At 38.8% G+C, this 24,010-nt stretch overlaps 16 protein-coding genes across 17 annotated transcripts; 8 read left to right on the forward strand and 8 right to left on the reverse strand.

Moving 5' to 3' along the window:
- The first annotated feature begins 3,916 nt into the window (after positions 1–3,916).
- Positions 3,917–4,977, forward strand: Gasu_33630 (uncharacterized protein). The gene has a single exon (XM_005705623.1). The coding sequence runs from the start codon at positions 3,954–3,956 to the stop codon at positions 4,938–4,940; it is 987 nt and encodes a 328-aa protein (XP_005705680.1). The 5' UTR covers positions 3,917–3,953; the 3' UTR covers positions 4,941–4,977.
- A 1-nt stretch (position 4,978) lies between these two features.
- Gasu_33640 (uncharacterized protein) lies at positions 4,979–6,026 on the reverse strand. Its single transcript, XM_005705624.1, has one exon. It carries the CDS (start codon positions 5,940–5,942, stop codon positions 5,064–5,066), a length of 879 nt encoding a protein of 292 aa, XP_005705681.1. The 5' UTR covers positions 5,943–6,026; the 3' UTR covers positions 4,979–5,063.
- A 490-nt stretch (positions 6,027–6,516) lies between these two features.
- Positions 6,517–8,337, forward strand: Gasu_33650 (phycobilisome linker polypeptide). The gene is made up of 2 exons (XM_005705625.1): positions 6,517–6,823; positions 6,883–8,337. The coding sequence occupies exons 1-2, from the start codon at positions 6,742–6,744 to the stop codon at positions 8,226–8,228; spliced, it is 1,428 nt and encodes a 475-aa protein (XP_005705682.1). The 5' UTR covers positions 6,517–6,741; the 3' UTR covers positions 8,229–8,337.
- Positions 8,338–8,791: 454 nt separating this feature from the next.
- Gasu_33660 (hypothetical protein) lies at positions 8,792–9,626 on the reverse strand. Of its 2 annotated transcripts, XM_005705626.1 has the most exons (4): positions 9,359–9,626; positions 9,121–9,310; positions 8,961–9,054; positions 8,792–8,906 (listed from the first exon to the last, which is right to left on the reverse strand). In XM_005705626.1, exons 1-4 carry the CDS (start codon positions 9,468–9,470, stop codon positions 8,835–8,837), a joined length of 468 nt encoding a protein of 155 aa, XP_005705683.1. In that variant the 5' UTR covers positions 9,471–9,626; the 3' UTR covers positions 8,792–8,834. The 2 variants fall into 2 exon arrangements, with proteins under 2 accessions (XP_005705683.1, XP_005705684.1); XM_005705627.1 differs by lacking the exon at positions 8,792–8,906 and having other exon boundaries at positions 8,912–9,054.
- A 10-nt stretch (positions 9,627–9,636) lies between these two features.
- Gasu_33670 (uncharacterized protein) lies at positions 9,637–10,137 on the forward strand. The gene has a single exon (XM_005705628.1). The coding sequence runs from the start codon at positions 9,662–9,664 to the stop codon at positions 10,025–10,027; it is 366 nt and encodes a 121-aa protein (XP_005705685.1). The 5' UTR covers positions 9,637–9,661; the 3' UTR covers positions 10,028–10,137.
- Positions 10,138–10,141: 4 nt separating this feature from the next.
- On the reverse strand, positions 10,142–11,066 carry Gasu_33680 (uncharacterized protein). Its single transcript, XM_005705629.1, has 3 exons — positions 10,584–11,066; positions 10,377–10,535; positions 10,142–10,325 (listed from the first exon to the last, which is right to left on the reverse strand). The coding sequence occupies exons 1-3, from the start codon at positions 10,914–10,916 to the stop codon at positions 10,197–10,199; spliced, it is 621 nt and encodes a 206-aa protein (XP_005705686.1). The 5' UTR covers positions 10,917–11,066; the 3' UTR covers positions 10,142–10,196.
- Positions 11,067–11,388: 322 nt separating this feature from the next.
- On the reverse strand, positions 11,389–12,386 carry Gasu_33690 (GATA transcription factor). Its single transcript, XM_005705630.1, has one exon. It carries the CDS (start codon positions 12,354–12,356, stop codon positions 11,553–11,555), a length of 804 nt encoding a protein of 267 aa, XP_005705687.1. The 5' UTR covers positions 12,357–12,386; the 3' UTR covers positions 11,389–11,552.
- Positions 12,387–12,396: 10 nt separating this feature from the next.
- On the forward strand, positions 12,397–13,297 carry Gasu_33700 (pyrrolidone-carboxylate peptidase family protein). Its single transcript, XM_005705631.1, has 3 exons — positions 12,397–12,540; positions 12,584–12,866; positions 12,915–13,297. Exons 1-3 carry the CDS (start codon positions 12,490–12,492, stop codon positions 13,265–13,267), a joined length of 687 nt encoding a protein of 228 aa, XP_005705688.1. The 5' UTR covers positions 12,397–12,489; the 3' UTR covers positions 13,268–13,297.
- Positions 13,298–13,316: 19 nt separating this feature from the next.
- Gasu_33710 (uncharacterized protein) lies at positions 13,317–14,178 on the forward strand. The gene is made up of 3 exons (XM_005705632.1): positions 13,317–13,457; positions 13,503–13,575; positions 13,626–14,178. Exons 1-3 carry the CDS (start codon positions 13,387–13,389, stop codon positions 14,091–14,093), a joined length of 612 nt encoding a protein of 203 aa, XP_005705689.1. The 5' UTR covers positions 13,317–13,386; the 3' UTR covers positions 14,094–14,178.
- An 8-nt stretch (positions 14,179–14,186) lies between these two features.
- Positions 14,187–16,087, forward strand: Gasu_33720 (uncharacterized protein). The gene is made up of 3 exons (XM_005705633.1): positions 14,187–15,140; positions 15,185–15,289; positions 15,337–16,087. The coding sequence occupies exons 1-3, from the start codon at positions 14,196–14,198 to the stop codon at positions 16,060–16,062; spliced, it is 1,776 nt and encodes a 591-aa protein (XP_005705690.1). The 5' UTR covers positions 14,187–14,195; the 3' UTR covers positions 16,063–16,087.
- Positions 16,088–16,090: 3 nt separating this feature from the next.
- On the reverse strand, positions 16,091–17,326 carry Gasu_33730 (pyrroline-5-carboxylate reductase). The gene is made up of 2 exons (XM_005705634.1): positions 16,402–17,326; positions 16,091–16,355 (listed from the first exon to the last, which is right to left on the reverse strand). The coding sequence occupies exons 1-2, from the start codon at positions 17,209–17,211 to the stop codon at positions 16,149–16,151; spliced, it is 1,017 nt and encodes a 338-aa protein (XP_005705691.1). The 5' UTR covers positions 17,212–17,326; the 3' UTR covers positions 16,091–16,148.
- A 15-nt stretch (positions 17,327–17,341) lies between these two features.
- Gasu_33740 (uncharacterized protein) lies at positions 17,342–18,736 on the reverse strand. The gene is made up of 5 exons (XM_005705635.1): positions 18,464–18,736; positions 18,288–18,414; positions 18,127–18,231; positions 17,626–18,076; positions 17,342–17,570 (listed from the first exon to the last, which is right to left on the reverse strand). Exons 1-5 carry the CDS (start codon positions 18,702–18,704, stop codon positions 17,373–17,375), a joined length of 1,122 nt encoding a protein of 373 aa, XP_005705692.1. The 5' UTR covers positions 18,705–18,736; the 3' UTR covers positions 17,342–17,372.
- A 55-nt stretch (positions 18,737–18,791) lies between these two features.
- Gasu_33750 (indole-3-glycerol phosphate synthase) lies at positions 18,792–20,076 on the reverse strand. The gene has a single exon (XM_005705636.1). The coding sequence runs from the start codon at positions 20,042–20,044 to the stop codon at positions 18,839–18,841; it is 1,206 nt and encodes a 401-aa protein (XP_005705693.1). The 5' UTR covers positions 20,045–20,076; the 3' UTR covers positions 18,792–18,838.
- Positions 20,077–20,611: 535 nt separating this feature from the next.
- Positions 20,612–21,576, reverse strand: Gasu_33760 (uncharacterized protein). The gene is made up of 2 exons (XM_005705637.1): positions 21,265–21,576; positions 20,612–21,209 (listed from the first exon to the last, which is right to left on the reverse strand). The coding sequence occupies exons 1-2, from the start codon at positions 21,476–21,478 to the stop codon at positions 20,755–20,757; spliced, it is 669 nt and encodes a 222-aa protein (XP_005705694.1). The 5' UTR covers positions 21,479–21,576; the 3' UTR covers positions 20,612–20,754.
- Positions 21,577–21,586: 10 nt separating this feature from the next.
- Positions 21,587–23,497, forward strand: Gasu_33770 (Rho guanyl-nucleotide exchange factor). Its single transcript, XM_005705638.1, has 2 exons — positions 21,587–22,466; positions 22,514–23,497. Exons 1-2 carry the CDS (start codon positions 21,651–21,653, stop codon positions 23,474–23,476), a joined length of 1,779 nt encoding a protein of 592 aa, XP_005705695.1. The 5' UTR covers positions 21,587–21,650; the 3' UTR covers positions 23,477–23,497.
- Positions 23,498–23,506: 9 nt separating this feature from the next.
- Gasu_33780 (Rho guanyl-nucleotide exchange factor) lies at positions 23,507–23,937 on the forward strand. Its single transcript, XM_005705639.1, has one exon. It carries the CDS (start codon positions 23,530–23,532, stop codon positions 23,884–23,886), a length of 357 nt encoding a protein of 118 aa, XP_005705696.1. The 5' UTR covers positions 23,507–23,529; the 3' UTR covers positions 23,887–23,937.
- Positions 23,938–24,010: the final 73 nt, after the last annotated feature.

The raw sequence follows: 24,010 nt of genomic DNA on the forward strand, positions 1-24,010 counted from the left end.
ATAGAATGATATTCAAAGAAATTCAATCAAATGATTTCAAATGCAAGCAAAAAACACCGGGTCGAAATATATTCCTCGAATTGCGTATCCAACACGACCAGTTGAGTAGGTTACCATTCAAAAAGGATAAAGAAAAGCATAGCAGTAGAATAAGAGCTAAGGGGCTGTTTGTTTTATTCTCACAAAGGATAAGCAGTAACACTGCTACATTGGATATATCTGGGAAGTTATGGAAGCTATACAGCTATGATGGATTGAAATAGAAATAAAAAATGTTTGAGATGATGCACATCTTACTTTCAAAGTAAGGAATGCAAAGCTAAGGAAAATAGATTAAGACAACAAGTCATATCACAGAAGAATTGGACGGTTAAAAGCTGGCTGCATCAACTCAGAGAGACTTGCTGATGGGAAGAAAATATGACATTATATTGTCCACTGATGAGAAAAAAAAGATGAAAAGAAGAACTGGTAAGATAAATCAATGCTTTGGAAATGATATGAAGAAGCAGTCGATGGAATATAGAGAGCAACTGAATTTCAATTCAAAGCAATCTCGTAAAAGGAACATTCCCAATATGATAACAAAAAGAACCGTAGATAACCCTGAAGACTAGTTACAATGAATAGAGAATTGTACATTTCGAAAAAAAACAACTTATGAGCATCAACGAGTTATATCCCCGCATTCTCCAATGTTCGATAAAAGCACGCCTTGTGTGACTTTCAAATGTCGTCTTATAAAAGATGTTCTATAATATATTAGATGAAAGAGGACATCCAGATTGACCATTTCTTCAAAATATTGTAAAAAGTATATCAGCTGATGATACAAAATGTCTATAGACACAAAGAATATATAAACTCTTTCATTTACATGTTCATATCATTCAAGTGCTTATTTGGTCTTGGTCTATTATGAAGAAGCTTTTCAAGGCAAGACCATCTTCTTGACCTGTTTATCCTTCATCTACATTCTCAAATATTCATTCTGCAGGATTCTGTCTTTTTGAGGATGTGCTCCTCTTTTAGTCAACAAAATATTCAATCATATTTTGAGAAAGACTATTCAAATGAACAAGTTTGACTTTCAGAAGAGAAAAACAGCACCTTTGACATTCTCAATCTGAAGTAGGTACGTATAGAAACAAAATGGAACCCCATCCAGCCAATTCCACTTCAATGCTTACTCGCCTGTTGCTCCTGTAGTAATTGAACATGTATTTTGTATAAAGAACTAGAACCAACTAAAAGATGTTAAATATCTCTCAGCTGCAGTATATTCAATAACGTTTCTACCCTTTGTCAATGCCATAATCGAACACTTCTGGAGGTTAACGATCGTGCAGAAAGCTCCAAGGCTTTTCGAAGAGTGGCATATTGTCATGAATATCTTGTTGATCAATGTATCCGGCAATTCTTCGAAATAAAAGTTACTTTTTCATTTTCTGTTGATTCTTATTTCTCTTTGTCAAATGCCTTGGATCTTTCTTACGATAAGAAATTCAATTCAACATCGTATCTATGAAATATCATTTGACAAACAACTCGTCATTCTCGTTGAGATGCTCAGCTAAAAACTATTTTTGAAACTAGAATGTTATAAAAAGGATTCTTCCAGGTGAAGATGATTCTTGGAAATGGAATATCGTGAATCAACTTTTGTAAACGCATCCGTTGCATTTAAAGGAAATATTACGATGGGTAAGATATCTAAGTTCAATTTTCCATTGGAAACGATTCTTTCCTTTCCAGAAAATATTTTTCAGGCTGCCGAAGAGACAAACACTGAAATAAAAGTCGTCCTCCTTCACACCAACAACAAATAGAGTAGAAGCCTCTCTAGCTGAACGATATAGGCTTCTTCCTGCTCTGATATAGAATGTAAGTTTAATATGAAGTCTTTGCATATATCTATCAGAGCTAGAAAGGAGAAATAAAGTCTAAAAAATGATGATAACAATCAACCCTTTGCATCAATTACTCGTGAATATACCATATAGCGAAGAAATGTACATTGTAGCCAATTCTAAAGAAGAGATTCGACTTTAAAGAAGCACATCTAAAGGAATCAATTCTTCCTTTGTATAATAAAGTTGCCAAACTCATTTTCAATGGCCGCATTAGTATATAATTGATTGGGCTTAGCGAAATCAGTCAAATCCATCGAGCTGAAATATATTTTACGAGGAAATACAAACCCATCAGATACAACACAGAAATCAAGAAATCCATTCGCAACAGCAGATGATACACACAATGAACCGAATAAGACTTGGAATGGTAATATCCAGCACAGTTATACAAAGATCTGAGAATCCATATCCTTTGCCTCCGTCCTTTTTATTAAGAGCGATCATAAATAGAAAATAAATGAAAAAATATGGATTCGAAAAGCAGGCAGAAATTTTCATAACAGGCTGTGAAAGAAAGAAGAATAGTAAACTAAAAAGTAACCGAACAATGCTTATTCAATACGGCTCTACTGTCCAGTATTTCTGGTAAGGTTTTCAAAAGTCCTAGCCGACTATACAATTCAAACACCTGAATATAATTTGGCTCCCATTTCAGTAGGTTTCCTATTCCAAAATAAGACAATCACGATGAGACTCATCACAAAATGCATCTATCTGTTCTTCACCTCGATGTTCATCTTAGAGGTTCATAAATTACGCTAAATGTGATTGTAAAGAGTGACGAGGCTGAGAACTTGCACGTAGAATTAACCAAGACGTTAACGGATGCAAAAAAACTCTTTCGGTATACTCTTTTTAGTTCCTTCTTTGCCATTGAGTTGGACCTCTCAAGTTTTCTCCCGTTGCAGTCCAGCAAGTGCTTGAATTCACTATTTCACAAGTTCCTTTCACACAAGAATGAGAATTTCGAGAAAACATTCGTAAAGTTCTTCTGAAAATCTGGAACTCTGCCTCGCATTCGTCTTTACAATGATCTGGGTCTGAAACAGAACAAAGCAAATCAGGGATGGACCTAGCTTCCGGTTTCTTCAATCCAGTGCTTTCAAAATAGATAAGAGGATGGTCTTTGAATCAACAGCAGACAGGAAGTGAAGCAATTCTAAAAATAAAATTTCCTTCTCATTCTGTTTTAACTTGCATGAAAATTTGCGCAAGTTTCTAGTATGGAAAACATTGCCATATTTCTTATATCAAGCCATATCTATCTATAAGTATGCTAAAAGATATTTCTTCAGTAGCGAGACTCATAGGATGTGTTTCTTCATCCATATAATCTCAAAATACTATAGACATGAGCAACTTGTTCCAGTTGTTCCTTGCACTCTCGATCTGTAGTTTTTCAAAGGATCTTAGCATGATATGGGGAAAGTACATCAAAGAGCTTTCATATTTCAGGCTTGTTTAGAACAATGTTTCCAGTTGAATATGATCTATCTTCTTCTTCTTTCAAAAGTGGGATATATTTACTAGCATTTTGAAATGAATTGCAAACGAAACAAAGATGTCTTGATCAGTATTATGAATAAAATTTCTCATTTTGAACTCAAACCGATGAAAAACGCAGCCTTTATAGAGTCGTTAAAATTTTTGAAAAGCCAATCTGAACATGGTAGCTGAAGGTGCGTTGTGATAGCCCCTGACAGCTGGTGCCAGAGTGACAATATATCTCATCAAAGCATAGATAACCTTACAAAAACTTCAATTTGGCCCAGGTTTTGAGAAGGAGAAATGAATGCAATCTTTGAAACATACCTAAAGTGATGAAAGCAAGGTCAAGGAGTTTCGAGCTTAAACTTGCTCAGCAAATATCTCAACTTTATTAGGAAGTTCTACGTGAAAAATACTACGTGAACTAAGTAATAACTGTTATTTAAATAATCTTGACTAGTCAGACTCTCTCGAGAAGAAACTTGCTTTTTGTGGCTAAAAGGCGCCTCAATTCCCTTTTTTCTATTGCCCATTTGATTGGTTTTGAAAATGACCGGACCCAGCTTGGATACCGGAAGGAGTCTTCACTTAACGGAAAGGGCTGATTTGTTGAATGAGATAGTGGAACACCACAAAAGGGTTGACTCGGAATTAGGAGAATTCGAAGACCCTGACTCGACTTTGATTGATAAGAGGATGACGGAGAATGAACAGTTACGAACGCGTTCTACTGCACCCCAAGGACAAGTATTATTGAGTGGGGCTTTTCTATTATTTGCAAGAAGTGCAGCAACAAGAGCAGAGAAAATTTCGGTAACTCACCAAGAATTTACTTTGGAAATGATTATCCGACGACTAAAAGCGTTGAACAAGTGTTCCGGTCCAAGTAGTGGTTCCAACTTGAACGGCTATGGCGAAGAACAGTCTCACTATGATGAAGATAACTTTGAAAATGTTGCAATTGATTGGAAGCAATTGGGTAAACAGCTTGCAAGGTTTTATCGAATTCCCCCTTCCGTTGCGTTTGTTCGAGGACCCATCAGAGCTCCGCCCAAGCTTCCTAGGACACGTAGTCGACTGGAAGGCAGCGCAAGGGAAGAGAAGCGGATGCGTCAGACAGATAATTACCTTGTTCAACGACCAACTTTGGTGGATCCCAATGAAGGTCTTGGCCAGATAGAGACTGACAAGAAGGTTCAAGATATGTGCAGAGCTATTCGTGCACAAGAAGAATCAAGTTTCTTTCAACTTGTATTGGACAAATCTTCGTATGCAAAGACAATTGAAAATATTTTTCATCTTTCGTTCCTTATCAAAGATGGACAAGTATCCATAGCGGAGAGAAATGGGGTACCATGGGTCAAGTATATGGACCCGAAGAGCTCACAACTTGAATCCAATCAAAGTGATAAACCAAATACATCGTCGGCTCCACTACGAACTGGCACTACACCGTCACAATTACAGTTTGAAAATGGTCAACTTATTCTTAGTCTCGACTACGAAACTTGGGAAGCATGGAAAAAATGTTTGTAGCAACTGCATTGTTCTTATTTCATCCACTTTGTTCTATAGGTGTACTCTTTTCATTTATATCCATTTTTGTTTATATAAAGATGCCTAAACGATAATAATCAATTTACAGTAGCTGTCTTTGTGTCACACTTGTTCCACTTTTTCTTTATAAGCTAGTCTCAGAATACTTTCCTCAACACGTTCCAAACTGATTTCCTCCACGTGGAAATATTCCTCTAGTCGATATGCAACTTCTCTTAAGGAAAGCGTCTTTGAGGCTATGTTTTGATTAAAAATTTGCATTACTTGTTTATCCAAAATATCATCGATAAGTAAAACATAAGTTTCAGGTTCCTTGGATAGAGGAATTAGATACCCCAAATGAATCAACAACTGCACTATCTGATTCCTTCTACAACTTGACAACTCTTGCATTTTCGGACAATTCTCTCGTTGAATTACTTCCCACAGTCTTTGGAGGCTGATCTTCCCACCTTGATTGAAATGTTTCTTCCACAATTTCCAACACGTAGCAGCAGCAGTGGAAACTTGAGCAGAAAAGGATAACACTGCATCCGTTTTCAAATTGTGTGCTCTTTGTTGTCGACGAATCCAATCTGACGGAATTTCTAACTCACAAACTTTTGACTTGTATTTTTGTATCTGTTGGAGCCAATATTTACACTCTACGTCGGGATTATTATGGATGGCAATTTTAGTTGCGTTCAAGAAAGCCCCGTTTGACAACTTCCAATTACCGGTTACTTGAGCAACGTCACCCAGTTGTAGTAACGTTTCCATTCCAAGTTTATCTCTTTTTGGGCACCTGAAAGCAGTCAACTGTAACGAGTCATCTATCATAAACTCTAGCCAGTCCCATCTGTTTTCAAGTGAAACGATAACTCCGAACAGTTCACAAGTGATGATTCTGCTTTCACCTTGTTTTCTGAAAATATACCACTGAAAGTTACAACAAGGTGACTTATGATCGGTTGTATCAAATGTATACATTCGACCACTCATCATCAAAGACTCGCTCTCTCAAAACAGAAAAACTCCTCTCATTTTCAATCGAACCGTTTCTCTACCATTGGATTGAGGGTGCGTTGTGTTGCCTCCCACATTGTCTGTGATGTTGTAAAAAAGCCATTTCAAGTATGTTTTACGGATCCACACCAAAACATCTCAAGTTCCTGTAGTATCACGTGAGAAAATGAAAAGCATCATAACATTGTACCCCGAAAAGGAGTTCATTTTTAAATCTCGAACACTCTGTGATCAAACTGAACAGTTTTACTAAGATACTGGACTAGAATGGTTGATGACAGCTTTCAATTCATGACAAAGTTAGTGAACTATCTTTGTAGAAGTTTCGAATTGCCAGAAAATCATTCAAAAGAGTATTCAAAGCTGTCCCGTGTCTTGCCAAGAGTTTGTTATTTATTCGTTTCAACTTTGTATACTTGAAGCAGAAATCCAAATAACTTTCCTGAATATTGAAAATCCGCTTTTATTCCAGTTTATCCAAAAACTGGAAGTGTTCCTAGCAGGACAATAAGACAAAGACATTAGCAGTGTAAAACTAGAAAAGTTCCACTAAATCGATCAACGTGGTTGGAAAATATCCATGAATATCATTGTTCTTTCTATCTTCTTTACTTTGTTGTTGTCGATCTAGTTACTTGCTAAGCAATAATGGTAGGGGTTGTCCATCATATCCACAAATCGTCCCAATGGGAGAATCTCCAAAATCTCCTTTAATAGCTCCCCCTTCAAATACCCGCATAGTGCTTCATTATCTTTTCAAACTTATCTTTCGCATATGGATTCCAGCTTGTCGTTTGTCAACAGCTCCATCGTATGGGGAACTAACAGAAACTATGTAGGTGGACTTTCAACTAGTGGTAAGTTATAAAGCATCGTAGTAACTGTCAAAGTGAAAGGATACATATTTGACTGTTAGGGTTTCGGGGTAGACCAATAGCGTCCAATATCCAGAAGACTGGTAGATCAAGGCTTGTGTTTTATGCTCGAGCAGACAATGGCAAAGATTCCAAAGACTCCAAAGATATCTCATCGTCAAGAGATAAAGTAGAAAACAAAGCTGAAGAGAAGAAGGACGTTCGTAAACCTGCAGAATCCAGTGCTACCCCTTCTTCCGCACCCACCGCACGAGTAGAGGCACCAAAAGCACAGACTTCCTCAGCCACTACTAGTCAGCGAAGCAGTGCTTCAACCGAAGGATCTGGTGGCATTAAGATATCTCAAGGAGGAGTAAAAGATAATACTGCAGTTCCTAAATTTTCCAAGGATTATCTTTCTGCTAACGGTGTGTCCATGTTACCCAAAATCGGCTTTGAAAGAGTGAAGGAGAAGGAATATAAGATCATACCTGGGAGAGTCCGAGCTGGACGCTTTCCACCAGATGAGACTAGAAACATTTTGGAAATGGCCTATCAACGAATATTTGGAAATAACTATATCTTTGAAGCTGAAAGGGAAGAGCTGAAGACCATTGATTCGGCATTCCAGAATGGAAGGTATCGTGTGAAGGACTACATTCGTGCTCTGAGCAAGTCAGATGTGTTTAAGAACAAGTTTTTCTATAATCGTCCAGTTTATAACTCTATTGAGTTGTGTTTCCGAATTTTATTGGGAAGACCTTGCGACAGTTATGCCGAGTTGAAAGGCAAGACCTCTATTTATGACTCTCACGGTTTTGATGCACTTATTGACTCGTTCTTGGATGATGGAGAATATGACGAGGCTTTTGGATACGATAATGTACCTTATAATCGTCCATATACTCTTGGTACTCGCAATTCCACTGCCCAGTTTGCTCAGTTATTACGAATGAGTAGTCGTGCAGCTGATGCCGATTACAAGTCGAATGAACGCAAGGCATTTACTTCCAGCATTCAAGCTAACCGTTTTGGAATACAAACCGTGCCTCGACTTTTGAATCGTATTACTGCCCGTCGATCTATGGGAGGAAGACCAGGACCTGTTGGTGCTCCTTGTGCTGGTTTCCGTATGGGTGTGGAAGCTGATAATGATGGTAAAGTCTACCGTCTAGATGTGACTGGATTCACTGAGTGGACCACTGGAGCTGCTGGTGCCGCAGGAATAACGTTGCGTTCTCGCTCGGGAAGATTATATCGTAACTCTACCAGTATGTCCAAGGGAGTCTTGTCTCAATTCCGTCGTTCCAATCAAGCTTATCTGATTCCTAAAGACAAGATGTTGGAGCGTATGATTCAGATCCATCAGAGAGGTGGCAAGATTGTCTCTGTTGTTCCCACTGCTTAATTAGTGCAATTTGCTCGCAAGAAATAGTTATTCTTCTTACAATCTTTTGTTTCTGTTGAATAAAAGGGGTAGTTGTGTTTGGAAAGGCCGCGCTTAATGTCTTTGTTGGATTTAAGAACCGCCTTTTTCAATTCTTCCTATGTCACACAGCCTATAGGAAATAAGAGTCACGAAATACTTTGCAAATTGGAAAATATTCAGAGGAAAAAGGTTTGTCTTGCCTTTTGTAGTAAAGTATTTAAAGTTTTCTAGCTGGAGGATATACGCAATGCTCCAGCTCCCCTTCCGTTAGGAGTGAAGAGTGAGACTTGCAGTGTTATGAACGACCACTCCAACCCCACTACAATAACAGAGGCAAGCAACAAAAAAACTCTTATATTTTATTAACTGGAATTATTCTAGTTTGCTACTAACCAAGGTCAGTTAGGAAGCAATCGTCAAGGGGCTCCCTTGGACGATGATGCCATGATAGAAGAAGAAGAAGAAGAAGAAGAAGAGACTTTAGCTAGTCCCATATCCTCCTGGATTGGACAATAGCGCTGATATTGAGTGATTGGAAAGCATGACAACGACTATCGGCTACAGCGAGCACCTTTTCGTCGAGCGCTAATTCTCTGTCAGCAAACTTTGGTTGTTCTCGTCGAGCCATTTCTTATAGTTCTTCGCAAGCTGTGTTTCCTGAGACAATACTTTAGGAAACGGTCGTATATACATGCGTTAGAATGAGCATACCGTCCACTGTAAATAATTGAGTTTTGTATCACGGAAAGCTCTTTTGAAGTTATTTCCATATTTATGGAAAATATTGCTCAAGTACAATTTTTCACTATAATACAAAGAGAAACACAAAGCTTACCATTCATACCAACGGAAACCTGCAACGACAACTTACCTTCGAGTCAATTGCTTGGGTTTTTTGGGAGCTTCTTGCTTGGATAGTTGTTCATAATATTCGATAAGCTCCGAATGTGTGTTATTATTCCAAGTCTTTCTAGATAGGCATTTGTTGGAGTCGTATGCAACGCCTAATCGTTCCAACTGTGCGGCTGCACGTTGTTTCGGTAACCAAAGTTGTTTCAACGCTGAAAAAGTTCAGAGTTTTATCAGGAAAGGAAAGACTAGTAACTTACCTGAGTCACATACAACTTTGTTACTTATTCTACCACTTCCAACTCTTGCTTGTACTTTACGAATTTTGGCTTTAGCGGACCTACCCAAGTATAGCTTTCCTTTCTTGCCCATATCCACCGATGAATAATAATCATTTGATAACAGACAGTTGTTGTTGGTCTATACAAGGGAAGTATCATATAGCAATTCAATAGAAAGAATGGTCGATTCTTGTCACTCTATAAACTTTTCTCAAAGTAAACAAACATGAAATTCTTTATAAATATTCCTTTCTCCACCCATTCTTCATTTTCTGGTGAAGAATGATTCATACGAGAAAAGAGGGTTGTCCACAAGTACTGTCACCTCCTCTATACTTATCGTTTTTGATCGTCAGTGGCTTATGTATATTTACAGCGGTAACCTGTGTACAAGTGGATATGGGAGTGGTGTTGGAATGGTTTCGAATGCTTGCTCTAGCCATATTTCGTACTCCTACTATGTTGTATGTGGCTTGTTTTATGGCTTGGAGCGCTCACTTGGTGGAAGCTGTTGTGGCTTATCGAATATGCATACAGTTAGGAGGTGGAAGAGATATGTGGAAGTGGACTATCCAAACTTTTTGTATAGGATATCCTTCCCTTCGTTTGTTGCAAATAGAACAAAGGAAACGAAAGAGAAACACCTAAGTCACCACCTGGGTGATTTATTTTGCTGGAGTTTTGGAAATGGGGAGGTGCTGAATATATGTACATATATATATATATATATATATATATACGATGATGTATGTGTGTCGATATAAGTATACAACCACGATTCAAACCATAATACTGTCTCGCAAAAATGAAAACCTTCTCAAAAGTAAAGGCCGTTTGGTATCGGTGTCACATAAATTTCCTGTCGCGAGTTATAACCCAACCGCAACGTTAGTTTTCTATTGGAATCAAAAACAATCTTTTGTTGAACGCCGATGGAACCAAGAACCTAGCACTTTTTTAGACAAAGAGATCTCAATCCACTCCTCACTCGTATTACCCGTTGGTTGCTTTTCCTTGAACTTTTCAGATTGCCGTTGATATATAGTTTAGTTAGTTGTTCTTTACCAAAAGAGGCAACAATTTTATCTGCCTCGAAGCCATAATAATCGTTAGGAACGGTTGAACGATAAGGACATACATAGGAGGCTGCCTTTGCCTATTTCAATGTTAGAAAAGAAACGAAATATTGAGACTCAATACTGACGAAGAAAAAACCCTCGTTTCCTAGTTGAAATAGACGTGCACGGAGAGAAAACTTGGCTTGAGAAGAGAAAGGCTTCAGTGTAACGGAAAACCGAAGAGGAATTCGTTCTTCCTCGGACTTTACATTCCATACTTGAAAGAACGTAATATCTGGTCGATAAAGATCATAATCCCAAGGACAAAAGTGGTCGCTTAAGTAGTTGAGAACTTGCTTTAACTTGGGAGTTTTTTTCTTGGTTGTTTCTCGTTCTTCCTCAAATTTCGGTAATATTCGGAACTCGCTTGGAGGCCTTGGTTGCAATTTCAACTGCTGGTTGGAAGAGCGAGAAAACATAAGTGATGGTAGTTTTTCCAAAGTCACAAACCAAAGTCAGTGAAAAGAGCGCACCCAATTTGTGTGGATTTCAATTTCTATGAGATTACTTATCATTTCCTACAACCTTCTTCTGTCGCATGTTTGTATAGGATGGGAAATTTTCCTTCAAGTCGGATGGATTGGATAATAACACTTACAACGTGGAATATTCGGTGCATAACTATTCCAGGTTGAAGAGCTTTCTTTGTCTTGTAAAAGAACAATAGTTGCTTCCATAGAAATAAAGGTGGACTTTTCCAATTCCGAATATCCAAAAGGATTTGCTTAATGGAGTTCCAACTCTCATTAGGAAAAGACTTTTGATGGTATCCTTTTGATAAGGTTATTGGGAATCATGAGTTGATCATATTGAGGGGGAGCTTCCTTCTAAGAAGTAAAGTTATGGACTGTTGCAGTGTATGTGGTTCATTTTCTAACACTTTGACTTGCAAAAAGTCCACGATTTTTTATATGAGCAAACTTTCATAGAAAATACAAACTACATTAATTTTTTATCCAAATAATACAAATGAAATTTCACAAGAACGGATAGCAAACTTGTTTGCTTCCATAATTCCATCTCCTTTATACACACTCTTATATACAGACAACTTATTACACTTCCATTCCTACCGCCTTGGCAGCATCCAATAATAATCTAAACTTGTACTCGGTCTGCCGTCTGATACTCTTAGTATCTTTTCTCCGCCTGCAGAAAGGACGAGCTGTATCCTTCTTGAAAATGGAACTCCACTTGTTTGCCTTGCCCCGATAACGTTGGGTCCATACAGAAGACTCTTTCCGAAAAGAGCCTCGCTCTTCTGCAGGAAGTGAGTCTGCATCCAACTCAATAAGTACAGGGGAGCCTTCCAACTCGTTGTCACTTTCTGAATACAAACCCGACAAGAACCAACAACTTCTCTTTTCGTCATCATCTATAGAATGGTCTCTTCTTACAGTCATGCAACTTGTGTTCTGAGTACCTTGCTCGTCTATGACCTTTTTGTTTACTTCGTTCTCTTCCTTAGTCACCACCACTCTGTTCCGACAACTGTTTCTAAAAGACTTGGAGGCCGCATAAGCAATAGCTGCAGCAGTTGGGGTTTTCAAGAAAGCCTCATATTTGGAAGTTTCTGATTCTCCATCTTGCACTGTAGAGGAGCCTTGGTAGGGAAAATAGTGACTTTGAACTTGGGATTTAATACTGGTCAGTCGATGGGCCCTTGCTTGCTTATGTGTAACTTTCTCTATCAAACGAGTAGTTACCGGTGGCGAAGCTTGTTTTCCATCTATATACAACTTTCCTTTTTTCCAACGCACCCCACAAGCGTTACATAGAGTTTTAGGTCCCTTTGGTCCACTTCTCCACAAAGGAGTATCCGTTACTCCACAAACAACACAACGGAGACGTTCTATCATTAGTTTTCAAGTCTTCACAGTCATTGTGGGTCAAGGCCCTTGTTCCTTTGGGTTGAACACACACTCACACACAACACTGGTTCACCAACCATAACCCTTTTTCCACATCATCATCCATCCATAAAGATAGCCAATGGGTTCTCTTGGTATTGTTACCAACGACCCTTCTCCGTATTCTGTACATGTACGTTTGTTCTTGCTTGCAATAAGTTATTGACGAGTTTTAGTTTCATCTGACAGGTTTTGGTCGCTTCCATCGGGTTTCACAAAACCCGACAGAGTTTCTTGTAAAACAGTTTGTTTCTTTTTGTGAAGAAAGAAGGGGACTTCACGAAGCAGCTAGGGTCGTTACTACGACAGTTGCAACGACTAGTGTAAAAGGTGCCCAACAAGCGCTGGATGAAGTATATGGCAAGTTGCACCGGGACAAGAGCGTTCGTAACGTTATCATCCATTGTGGAGTGGATGCTTCTGCCAATTGTTTTCGACTCGAAGAAAGAGCTTACAACGGTAAGTAGGCAAGTGGTTTCCCAGATGGACTAACAAATAGTGGAACAGAAGCTTCCTTCAGTTGTCCAGATGAAAGTGGTTGGCAACCAAAAGTTGTCCCTATTGATGATACCAAACCAGTGGATTCTTTTCTAGTTACTAGCATCAACATTCGGCAAGCAGTAGAGGAACTTGAAAAGAAGGGATTTCACGTCAAGAGTTCGGAGGATGCTGGGAGGTTTCTTTGTAATTGGATATATTACCAGTCGCTGACAAGAGCACAATGTGAATTTTCTGTTAAAGTAGTTTTTGTACATTTTCCACCTATTCAAGACTCGCAAGAAATACAAAGTTATTGTGAGTTTTTGTTACAATTGTTAAACGTGATTACTACTCACGAGCTGTCATCCATCGATGAATAAACAATAGTTGTGAAGCCTTTTCTTTTGGGTTGTTTTGCTGTCCCGTAGAAAGGAATGGAATGTGATTTCGTTTTCGTGATTTTATCGATTGGGCATGGTGGATCAGTCTTAAGTTGGCCATGGATATGGTAGAAACTGTCCTTCCGAGAGCTACTAAAGTTCGTATTGCTGGGAATAACCGTACAAGACCGTAAGAAGAATTTATTTATGAACAAACCAGCTGAAAGAACAATAGGAGTCTTGTGGGTCAACTTGGATACATCAAGTCTGGACAAAGCCTTGGTGGTTGGCATGAAGTAGTGTTAGAAGTAAGTCACCTTTCGTTTTGTGTTAAAGTATTTTTCAATATGGCTGAAAGGATGGAGAAGAACTGAGAGTACAACGCAACGCATTGGAAGTTGTTTATGACGAACAAGGCTTTCCAATCACGGTGGATGTTCCTCCCGAACCAAAAAGTTCTCAAACAAATAACTACAGGGGCACTGGGAGAGATGAAAACTCGAGACTTTCGCACGACGGTTCAACTCAAGAAGACGATGTTTCCAATATTAGACTCCGCCAAAGGAAACCTGTAAAGTTGGAAAAGAAAAAGAGGAAACGACCTAAAGTTGCTGCTTGTTTAAGTCGCTTGAACCTATCATCACTTCGACGCTATCGTAAAGCTTTCAACTTGAAAGTTGGTAAGGATTGTAGTAAAACCGAGCTTTTATTGGCTGTGAAACAACACTTCTCGGAAAATGACGTCGATGAAAGCTCTACTATTTTGGAGTTTATTAACAAAATATGTAAAGAAGAGGATGGAGTGGATGAGATATCGGACAAGTGACCAACAAGTGAAAGAAACAACAACAACTTTCTAACGAGATTATAGTTGACTGCAATTGTCGATAAATAAAATTGATATTATTCGGTTTGTATGTTTTGTGTCATGAGTAGAAGACAATTAAGACGTCTGGAAAGAGAGTTGAAAGCTGTTTCGTTAAAACCTGAACAGGGAGAAGAAGAACAGCAAGTGAGTGCATTTGAAGAACCAGAGCTCTTTCAGTCTGTCAAAAGTCCCTTTTTACTGTTGCAGTCTTCCGTAAGTGACGTACCAACAGAAGCCCTTTCAGAAGACGAGTCGGAAGAAGACCAAATAGGGTCCAACCAGAAGCCAAAAAATAGTAAAAGTTTTGCGCCAAATAATGATGTGAAGAAAAAGAGAAGAAATAGGAAAAACAAGAAGAAAACAGTTTCACAAGACTGGGATGAAAACCTAACTCAGAAGGAACCTGCCCAGAGCCAAACAAAGGAGCAAGTCATAGGAACGGATTTACCGAAAGTGTTTTGGGTGGATGCTTCTCTTCTCCACTCCAAGCACGAAATTAGGAAACTTTTCGGAAGTAGTATTGACGATTCAAGTGACAAGAAACAAGGACGTGGAAGAATGGCTGAAATGGGAGTCCGCTCACGACTTGTACGAAGCAACTTTTCTGCAAAGCGCAAGTCACTTTTGATTTCACCTGGAAGGGACTGGCTGGGAACACCCGAAGACATTAGACTTACTTTGGTTGAAGAAGATTTATCTGGATGTAAATGGTTCAGATATGACTTTGAAGGAATTTTTGTATCCACTAGAAATGACTTTGAGAATATTGTAGAAATTGGAGATCCTTCTCTTTTGGTAGATTTTGTGAGTAGACATCCCTACCATGTAGAAGCACTCGTTCGACTATCTGAGAGTTATGCGTTGATGGGAGAACCAGAACGTTCCGTCAATCTGTTGGAAAGAGCAATCTATATTTTAGAAGGTGCTTGGCCTGCAAACTTCAAACCTTTTCGTGGCACTTGTCGTTTGAAGTTTGAACAAGGCTCTAATTATCTTTTATTTGTGGTAAGGAAGGTGTTGGTTATATCGTCTTGTTATGATTATTGTAGGTATTGTTTCGTTATTCACACGCTCTTATTCGAAGAGGACTTTATCAGACCAGTTTACAAGTAGTAAAACTTCTTTACAACTTGGACTGGGAACATGATCCTATGGTGAGTACTTTTTAGTTGTTGAAAAGTCAATTGACTCCGAAACTCAGGGTGCTCTGTTGTATATGGACACTGTATCTATTTTAGCTCGTGATTACATATTTGTCATAAGCTCGTATGAAAATACACATCATTTGAAACTGGAGTTGTTACCTAATTACAAACTGAATTATGCTTTGGCTAAGTTCCTTTTAGGGCATGATGATGCCAACAAAAAGTTGTTGGATGCTATCTTAACTTTTCCAGAGACGGTTTTGATGATGTTGGAAGCCTGGAAGCTTGAGATGAGTGAAACATTTCTATACAGTTTAGGAAGCTTTTCACAACGTAAAAACAAACTTTCAGCTTCCATGGTGAGCATGCTGGATAAAATTTCCAAAGTCTTTATATCTTTAGCCGAACCAGCGTGGAATTCTATACAAATCAGGAATTGGTTTTTGGAATGTGTAATGACCGCCTGTTCTTTAATTGATCAAGATACTATAAGTGTGGAGCAGCACGAGAAGAATGATTTTTGTTTAATTGATGCCCAACTTTTTTCCCAAGTTAGTATTGCAGACTTTGCTCATGATACTTCTAGTCTTCCAGCCAATCTCATACAACAACAGCATCCCATCGGAATAGCAGAAGAAGAGACTTTCACAGAAGAGGAGAGTTATGGTTCCCTTTGGAGAATTTTAGTGGAAAATCTGTTGGGCAATCCTTCTCGTGGTAATGCAAATGACGCTTCGAATATGACACATGAAGACCATAATAGTGGGGAACAACAAGATTAGAATGATTATGATGATACTGAACAAGGTCAAAGCCATGTGTAACTTTATGTTGGACATATTTGTCAATAATAGATACTTTATGGAAATTACAGTTGCTTTGCACGTTGAACGGCCTCCTGAATGGCATGGATAATAGCTGTCCTGAAGTGTCCACTTTCAAGTGCTGCTGTGCCATAAACTGTTGTTCCAGCAGGAGATTCAACTTGATTGCGCAGTTGTGCAAAGTGCAAATCATCCTTTTTGGCAAGTTTGGATGCTCCATAAACCATTTCCAACGCGAGACGATTGGCAACCTTTGTAGTTCATTATTTTGGACACGAGAATGATTCACATTCCTACCTTACGGTTTAATCCTTGCCGCACAGCACCATCTGCAAGTGCTTCCAAAAACATATAGACGAAAGCTGGACCACTTCCACATAAAGCAGTGACAGCCTCCATACAGTTTTCGTCTACTTGTTCCAGTTGGCCAACCAACGAAAACAATTTCACTACTCTATCTATATCCTTTGGATCAACATGTCTATCTGCACAATACGCACCGGCAACGTGTCCAACTGCAACAGGAAGGTTGGGCATCACTCTCAGCACGCGGACTCTATTACTTTCTCCGAGTTGAGAAGCGATTTGTTCACAAGTCTTTCCAGCTGCGATACTAACAAACAACTTCTGATATAACACTTCACTGTTTACACTCTCTCTAAGTTGTCTTAAAACAGGATCAAGGCTCTGAGGTTTTACTGCCAGGAAGATCATGTCACAACTTTCCACCAAGTGTCGATTATCACTTGAAATATGACCAACACCCAGTTGCTTAGCGTTGTCTGCACTCAACTGTGTTCTAGTAGTGGCGTGGATAAGATCACCAGGTATTCCAGCCGCAATAAAGCCTCTTATGATAGCACCTGCCATGTGACCACAACCTATAAAGCCAAGTCTTTCTGTAAAATTGTCTTGCAGACGAGCACTGCAGATGGAAACAGTTCGTTTCTTCTTGCTATCAAAAATATCTTTTCGGTTATGAGGAACCAACCAAGGTAAGTGTCGAAATGCTGTTCCTGTAAAACAAGCAACCAACACCATTCTTCCTCCCACAAAGTTAATATCTCTCTCTCTCTCTCTCTTTTCTTCAAACAACAGACAATCCATTTACACTCTCCTTTTTATATCACCAAACAATAGTCAACTCTTTGTGAGTCACAATGGTAAATAGAATGAATGAATATGTTCACCTAGTTCATCATCTCATTGTCGACAACTCTTTCCGAGAATATATATATATCAATTGTCTTTAGTTGGCGACGAGAGAATCAACATAAACTTGCTGATTGAGTATTTGGTTGAAAGACAAGCCAATATTTTCCATTAGGCAATATAACCATGATTAAACCCATCGAATGTTCCATTGCAGGTGAAGCTGCTCTTATCTTGCTCCCTTTATACATAATGGGCACATCTTCAAAAGATAAACAGGATACTATGGCCCATTTCACTCTATTTTGTTGAACCTTTTGTCATTCAGATAAGATATACGACTTGGAAAAGTAAACAACTACTGAATACCTCACTTTGTATGGACTCACAAAAAGCTTTCGTCACATGACATCCAATGAAACCTTGCCATTGTTGATGCTGTATATTCTCTTCTGTCCATAAAGAATCATCTCGAAAATATTCCTTTGAATACATTTCTTCCAAGTGAGGACAAATATAGTCACATGATAATTCACTTTGCATATCCATCAGAGCAGGACATTGAGCAACGATGGCTCCCATCCACTGAACCAAAAATTCCATCTCTGAATGTATATCTTCTTCGGTTGTTGCTTGTCCATTTTGAATATAACTGGACCAACGAACAAACCAATTATGAATCAAAGGAACACGTTGCCCTTCAAGAAATAAAGTGGTAGGTTCAACGGATAGCTTTTGACAGCCTTGTAAAGGAACTTGATCCAAAGGAATAGAACAACTGATGGCCATATCGACAGGTTGGGCTGTTTTCTTCAAACACCTAACTCCTATATAACACAAACGACACTAATAGAATATGCCCACTCTTACCACTCTAAACGACTTCTTAGAGTATTTTGCTTGCCAGTTGCAAGACGATGAAGATCAATCTGAAGCAAACAATCAGTATTCAAAAGACAAGAAGGAACAAACGTACTTGGATATGAAAATATTCAGACTTTCCTTTTAGGTTAAGTTTGGAGCCAACCAACCCAAATTGTTCGTAGCTTTCTTTATCTAGTACTAAATGTAAGAATCCATCTGGTGTCACACACATATTGTTGGTACGATCTACAGCACTGTGTAATAACATAATGCCTTTAAGACTACTCTTTCGTTCTACACCGTTTACTATCCATATCAGTCACAAGTTAGATAAAATAGTTACCTTTTCCAGGAAATCCAAATGCTTTCAATGTCTCAAGTTGTATGATACTTTCTAAAGGCAACTTACATACATAAAATAACACGGGAATATCTGTCGAAGTAAAAGTTGAGGACTGAGTAGGAAGGACTCGAACAACATCCAACTGTTTACAAAAGAACAGTCTTTCTATCAAATCCTCTGGAAGGTTCTCTCTGCAAGATACTGCAACTTTAGGTCTCACTTGACTCGGCACACGCAACATGGCAAAGGATTGTGGATTGGAACGAATTAAACAAGCATTTAAAAACAGAGTTGCACAAATGTTACTTGAAGAACATAGCTATTGTGTAATTTTTGAAAATTATTTATGTGAATCCTTTATGATTCGAATAAACTTTAGATGGAAATGCTACCCAGAAACTCCTTTGCACCTTCTCCCTGTCCCCACAACGCTGCAGTAGCTGAATTGGCATACTTGCGAGAACTCTTTGATAAGAAAGCTCTTATCAAACCATAAGCTTGATTTACAGGCTTTTGGTAGTATGTACCGACTGCTTCACTCCTTTCTGCTGCAGTTACCAGAGCTTCTCCCACCAGTATAGCATTGAATCCTTCATCTCTTAATAGCCAGGCAACGGCAGGATCAGATATACCGCTTTCTGCCACTGAAACTATCTCAGGTGGTAATAGTTGACGTAGCTTTATGGCATGTTCCAAAGATACTTCAAAATTCTTCAAATTCCTGTTATTGATACCTATGATCTTGGCGCCAGACTGAAGAGCTATATCAACTTCGTCTTCGTTGTGGACTTCCACTAATGCTTCAAGGCCTAAAGCGTAAGTTGCCTGCAACAACTCCTTTGTTCGTTTGCCCAAAGCAGAAACAATAAGCAAGATTGCCGACGCTCCAGCTTCCGCTGCTTCGGCAATTTGAACCTTATCAATTATAAAGTCTTTACGAAGAATAGGAGCTGGTCCTGGATAGGTTTCTCGATATTGTTGTTGAGCCTTATATACTTTCCGCAAATCATCTAAAGTCCCTCCAAAACCTTCCAAATCTGTCAGCACTGAGATGGCACTGGCACCCCCTTCTTTGTATATTCTTGAGAGCCCTGCAGGATCACGAATACTTCCAATATGTCCTTTACTTGGAGATTTGCGCTTTATCTCTGCAATAACTGAAAGAGTAAAATTGGGCTTCTTAAGAGCACAATAAAAGGTATCTTTAGGTTCAAAAGACCCTTCCATGGCTAAGCGACTCGTTATAGGATTGTCACTTGACTCATTTGCCAGTTTCTCCTTCAGTTGTTCAACTTCCACTGCTTTGCGTTTGAGAATAGACTGCAAAATGTCTTCTCCACTGTCACTGTTCGACATTTTCAAAACCAATGGACTTGTGTCTGAATAACGACCCAAGGAACGAAGTTTACCAAGCTTTTTCGAGTTGTCTATAAAAACACTATATCGTAAACTACTTGAAGAACGACAAAATGATATGTTGTGTTTCCGCCAGCGGTGATAACAACCGACAGCAGAAACATGTTGCGAAACAAAACCAAGGCAGGTCAACATCTCTTCTTCTTCGTCAGAATCTCTTTTCATCCATGGAGAGTGTCCGATTGCCTATAAGCTCTTTCAACTTTTGATGAATGTAAAATTTTCTTCAAGGTTGCAATTGTTGAAACTTCCAATACTTGAAAATGGCTGTTATATTCTGGTTATGATGGTGTTTATTTCAAGTCGTCTAGTTGTCACTTTGGATGAGATGTGTATCTTAGAATGAAAATTGATACTAGTGACAACAAAGTCAAAAGGAACAATTAAGAAACACAATCAATTTATACAGAGTCATTATAGCAAGAGACTTTGAACCGGTTGGGTTCTACAAATTCTTCATGCTTCATAAGAAACTCAATTTTACCTTATTTCATACTCTTCGTTAACTGCATGGCCATGAGGTTGATCATGTTCCTGGGACAGTCTATGTGTAATCATATTACTGTATTGCAGCAAAGAAAACAACCTTTTACGGGACCTTTCACAACAATAGAAAATAATAGGTTATCAACAACAGCCGTTCTCTAAAAAAGATATATCAGAGGAATACATGACAGGCAACTTTTCTGTAGCTATTAGAGACAATGCTGTATCTCTATTTTCTTCTGTTGGCTGAAAAAGGGAATCAATTTGTTTCAAAATTGTAAACAAAACCTTTATGTCATTTTAAACAAATAATAATTCTTCAGCATTTCACAAGAGTCGATAATCATGTTCCGTTAGAAACATAAAACGAAATAGTTGCCTATTCGTATTTACGTGATGGTACGTTCGAACATTTCCCAAAGTTGATTCACAATAGTAAAACTGGTGTTGGCTTTGATAGGAAATTCGAATGGTTGAATGTCATCACCTTTTTTTGACAGAATATATCCACTAAATACATCCTCAAGTTGGTCCCACGAAGAAAAGAAGCTTTTGGTACGCAATCGAGAAATATCCGCATACAGACTCAATAAATATTGCATCCTGGGAATTTCTTTGTTCATTTCATCACACATGTTTGTATAAAGTTGCAAATAACGTTGTTCTTCGTTTTTGACGGAATCTAATTGGGACTCTACAAGGGAACAGTCTTCTTCAGCTTTCATTATTTCACTGATGATACTTTGCTTCTCTTTTTCGAGCATTTCCAACTTCTTTTGATATTCTTCTTCACTTTCAAACCCTTTCGTCTTTTGTAATGCTTCGTCAACACGAGTTTGAAGAGCTACAAGAAAACCAGTGGTCAGTGGAAGGATACAACACTAAGCAAAGTTTACAACCTTTTAGTTTTCCTTTCCAGTCATGGACCTTTCTCTGTTGCACTTGTCCCAACTCTTCAAGTTTCTCGCAACCTTGGTTCAACGTTTTTGCTTCTTCTTGATTATCAAAGACAGCAATTAGCTCATCTAACAAACTGACTGTCTCTAAAAATGCGTTGGAGGAGCTAGAACTAGGTAATGGAGTAGAAGGTGTTGCTTCTACATGAGTACCCATAACTTTATATCAATAGAAGTCTGCTTATACGAAAATAGATAGACAAAAGGAAAATGTTTGGAAAAGGCAATCTTAAATTTTGGCGCCCTGTGAGAATTTTTAAAATTTGAATTGGGTGACCACAACAGGATTCCGTGGACCTACAGCTTTCATCGTGTGTTCATGTTAACCGATGGAACCTGTCAAAACAAGGGAAGATAGAGGTGCTGAGAGTATAATCCATGTGAAAACGGAATGTAAGGAAAACTGTACAATGAATTCAATACCAAAGTCTGAGAAGAGAGAACTACATAAAGCTGCGCGTGCTGCACCTCGAAAGCCATTCATTCAACCATTTAGGAACGAACCGTTAAGGAATATGGGAGTATTGTCTAGTTTACAACCTACAGGAGCGCCAGGTTCTTATGCTCCTATAGATAGACTCAACCAAAAAAAGCGAAGTCCTTCTTATGAAAAGGGAGTCAAGACAGAGTTGAAGGGACAGGGAGAACACTCAGGTTCTCCTGACAACCAGAAGAATAGTCCTGAAGTTTTTGCAACCAAAGTTGTTCAAGAGAGCTCATCCTCTTCTAGCTGTACAAAGGTAGCAAAAGATTCGAGTCCATACGGAAACCGTACGAAGAGTTACAACATTCAAGATTTATCGAAGAAGAAAGAAAAGGAGACAAGATATGAAACAAATAACCAATCTAACAGTCCAAATGGAACATATAGTTTAAACCAAAGCCCTGAAAAAGCAACTACGATATCAGACTCAAGAGTAACGTCAAACAATAGCTCTTCGTGCTCTAATAGGACATCTCCACAAACCTCTAGTGGAGAATGTCGCGAACAGAACGCCACACAAAGAAACAACGATGTGCCGTACGTAACTCAAATTTTCCAAAAGGCTTTAATAGTGGCACATGAAGCCGCAACTAACGACGAAAGCGGTGACTATGAACAAGCGTACAACCTTTACATTCAGGTTATTGAGTTATTCATGCAGGTAACAATTTTATTAGTTTCATTGGGGGCATCTTCTTATTATCATAGGCTATTCCTTTTCTGGACTCTTCAGAAGCAAATCTTTGTATGAAACAGGTCAATGATTTTTTATCGAGATGTGAAGCTCTTCGAGAATCTCTTTACGAGGCCAGCATTTGTGGCGATTTCACCTCACTTTCCATATTAAATGAACACGATTCTAGCGCCATTCTATGGTGGAATGGACCCGATGGAGTTGCTGGCCAACGAGACCACCTCAATCCACAATGGCATTATTCGAATTACACTAAACAAGGGTCACATTCGAATTCTCCTGCGTCTGGTGAAGCTGGCAACAATTCTTTCAACAAGACTCGTTTACTCACCCCCAATGAATTGGACCAGATGAAACAAGAGATTGAAATGTGGAAAGCAAGATACGCAGAGATGACATTAGCTGTTGATAGTTCCGGAAATCCTGAAAAGTCCAGGGCTCTCATTCTCTCCAAACGAATTGAGAATCTACATGCTGGCACGTTTGGAGAATTCAAAAAACTTGAACCTCTAGATCCTAAGGCATTAGACATGTGGAACAGGGAGTTGCATGTATTATACGATACGTTGGAAAACATTGTCGTCCAACAACCTGCACAGAAGGTCCTTGAGGACGGGACTACAATTCAAATCATGGTGAAGGCGAAACGACCCGATATTGCTAACTATCTACCTCGACTTCAAGAGCTGGATAAACTTTTACAAGACTTTTTCTCTTCTCTAGAATGTCTTAGAGGAATTATAACATATGAAAGTTGTTCAAAACCTTCTCAAAAAACAGAACAATGGTGGGTCTGCGAACCTCTACTTCCCAGCTCGGGTCTCTCTCCTGAAATTGTATGGTTTCTGACCGATTTAGAAGGAAAAAGTAGAAATATTTGGCTAGAATGTCGTCAAATTAACGAAGCAATTATAGCAAAGATGAATATGCCGACTCTTTTGTTTCTAGCTTGCCAAAGAAAGCCAAGGAAGTACTAGGTGAAGAACTCGAAGTGAATATGAGCAATCCCTACTTCAATATAGAAAAGTTTATGAAAGAAAAAAAGAAATGGAATGAATCCAACGCGCAACAAACAGTAACAAAGTTGGAGAAAGCTGTTTGCATATGGAAATTGAAGATGGATGAAGGAATGAAAGCCAAATGGACTCTGAGAAGGGATCGTATTCAAAAATATTCTGTTCTTTTAAGAAGGGCAGATGCTGCTATTCGAGTTTTGAAACAGCGTTTCCCATATATGCTTCAAACAGAACTTGAGCAATCAAAAATATTTCACAATACAGAGATTGGCAAGGCAGGTCTTGAAGTCTATTCTCGAGTGCTTGAGAGTCGTGCGGGAATATTGGCTGATAGGATTTCTTATCTGTTGAAAAAAACGAGTCATAAATAAAGTATATATACAAGAATATCTATTTTGTTCAGTTCAATTGAGAATTTTGCGTCTCAAACTACTTCTATTCATGTGGGACAACTGTCTTTTCCTCCCCGACTGCTTCCAGCAGAATCGACCCAAG

Source organism: Galdieria sulphuraria (genome assembly GCF_000341285.1).
Source record: "Galdieria sulphuraria unplaced genomic scaffold scaf_27, whole genome shotgun sequence".
Classification (NCBI taxonomy): Eukaryota; Rhodophyta; class Bangiophyceae; order Galdieriales; family Galdieriaceae; genus Galdieria; species Galdieria sulphuraria.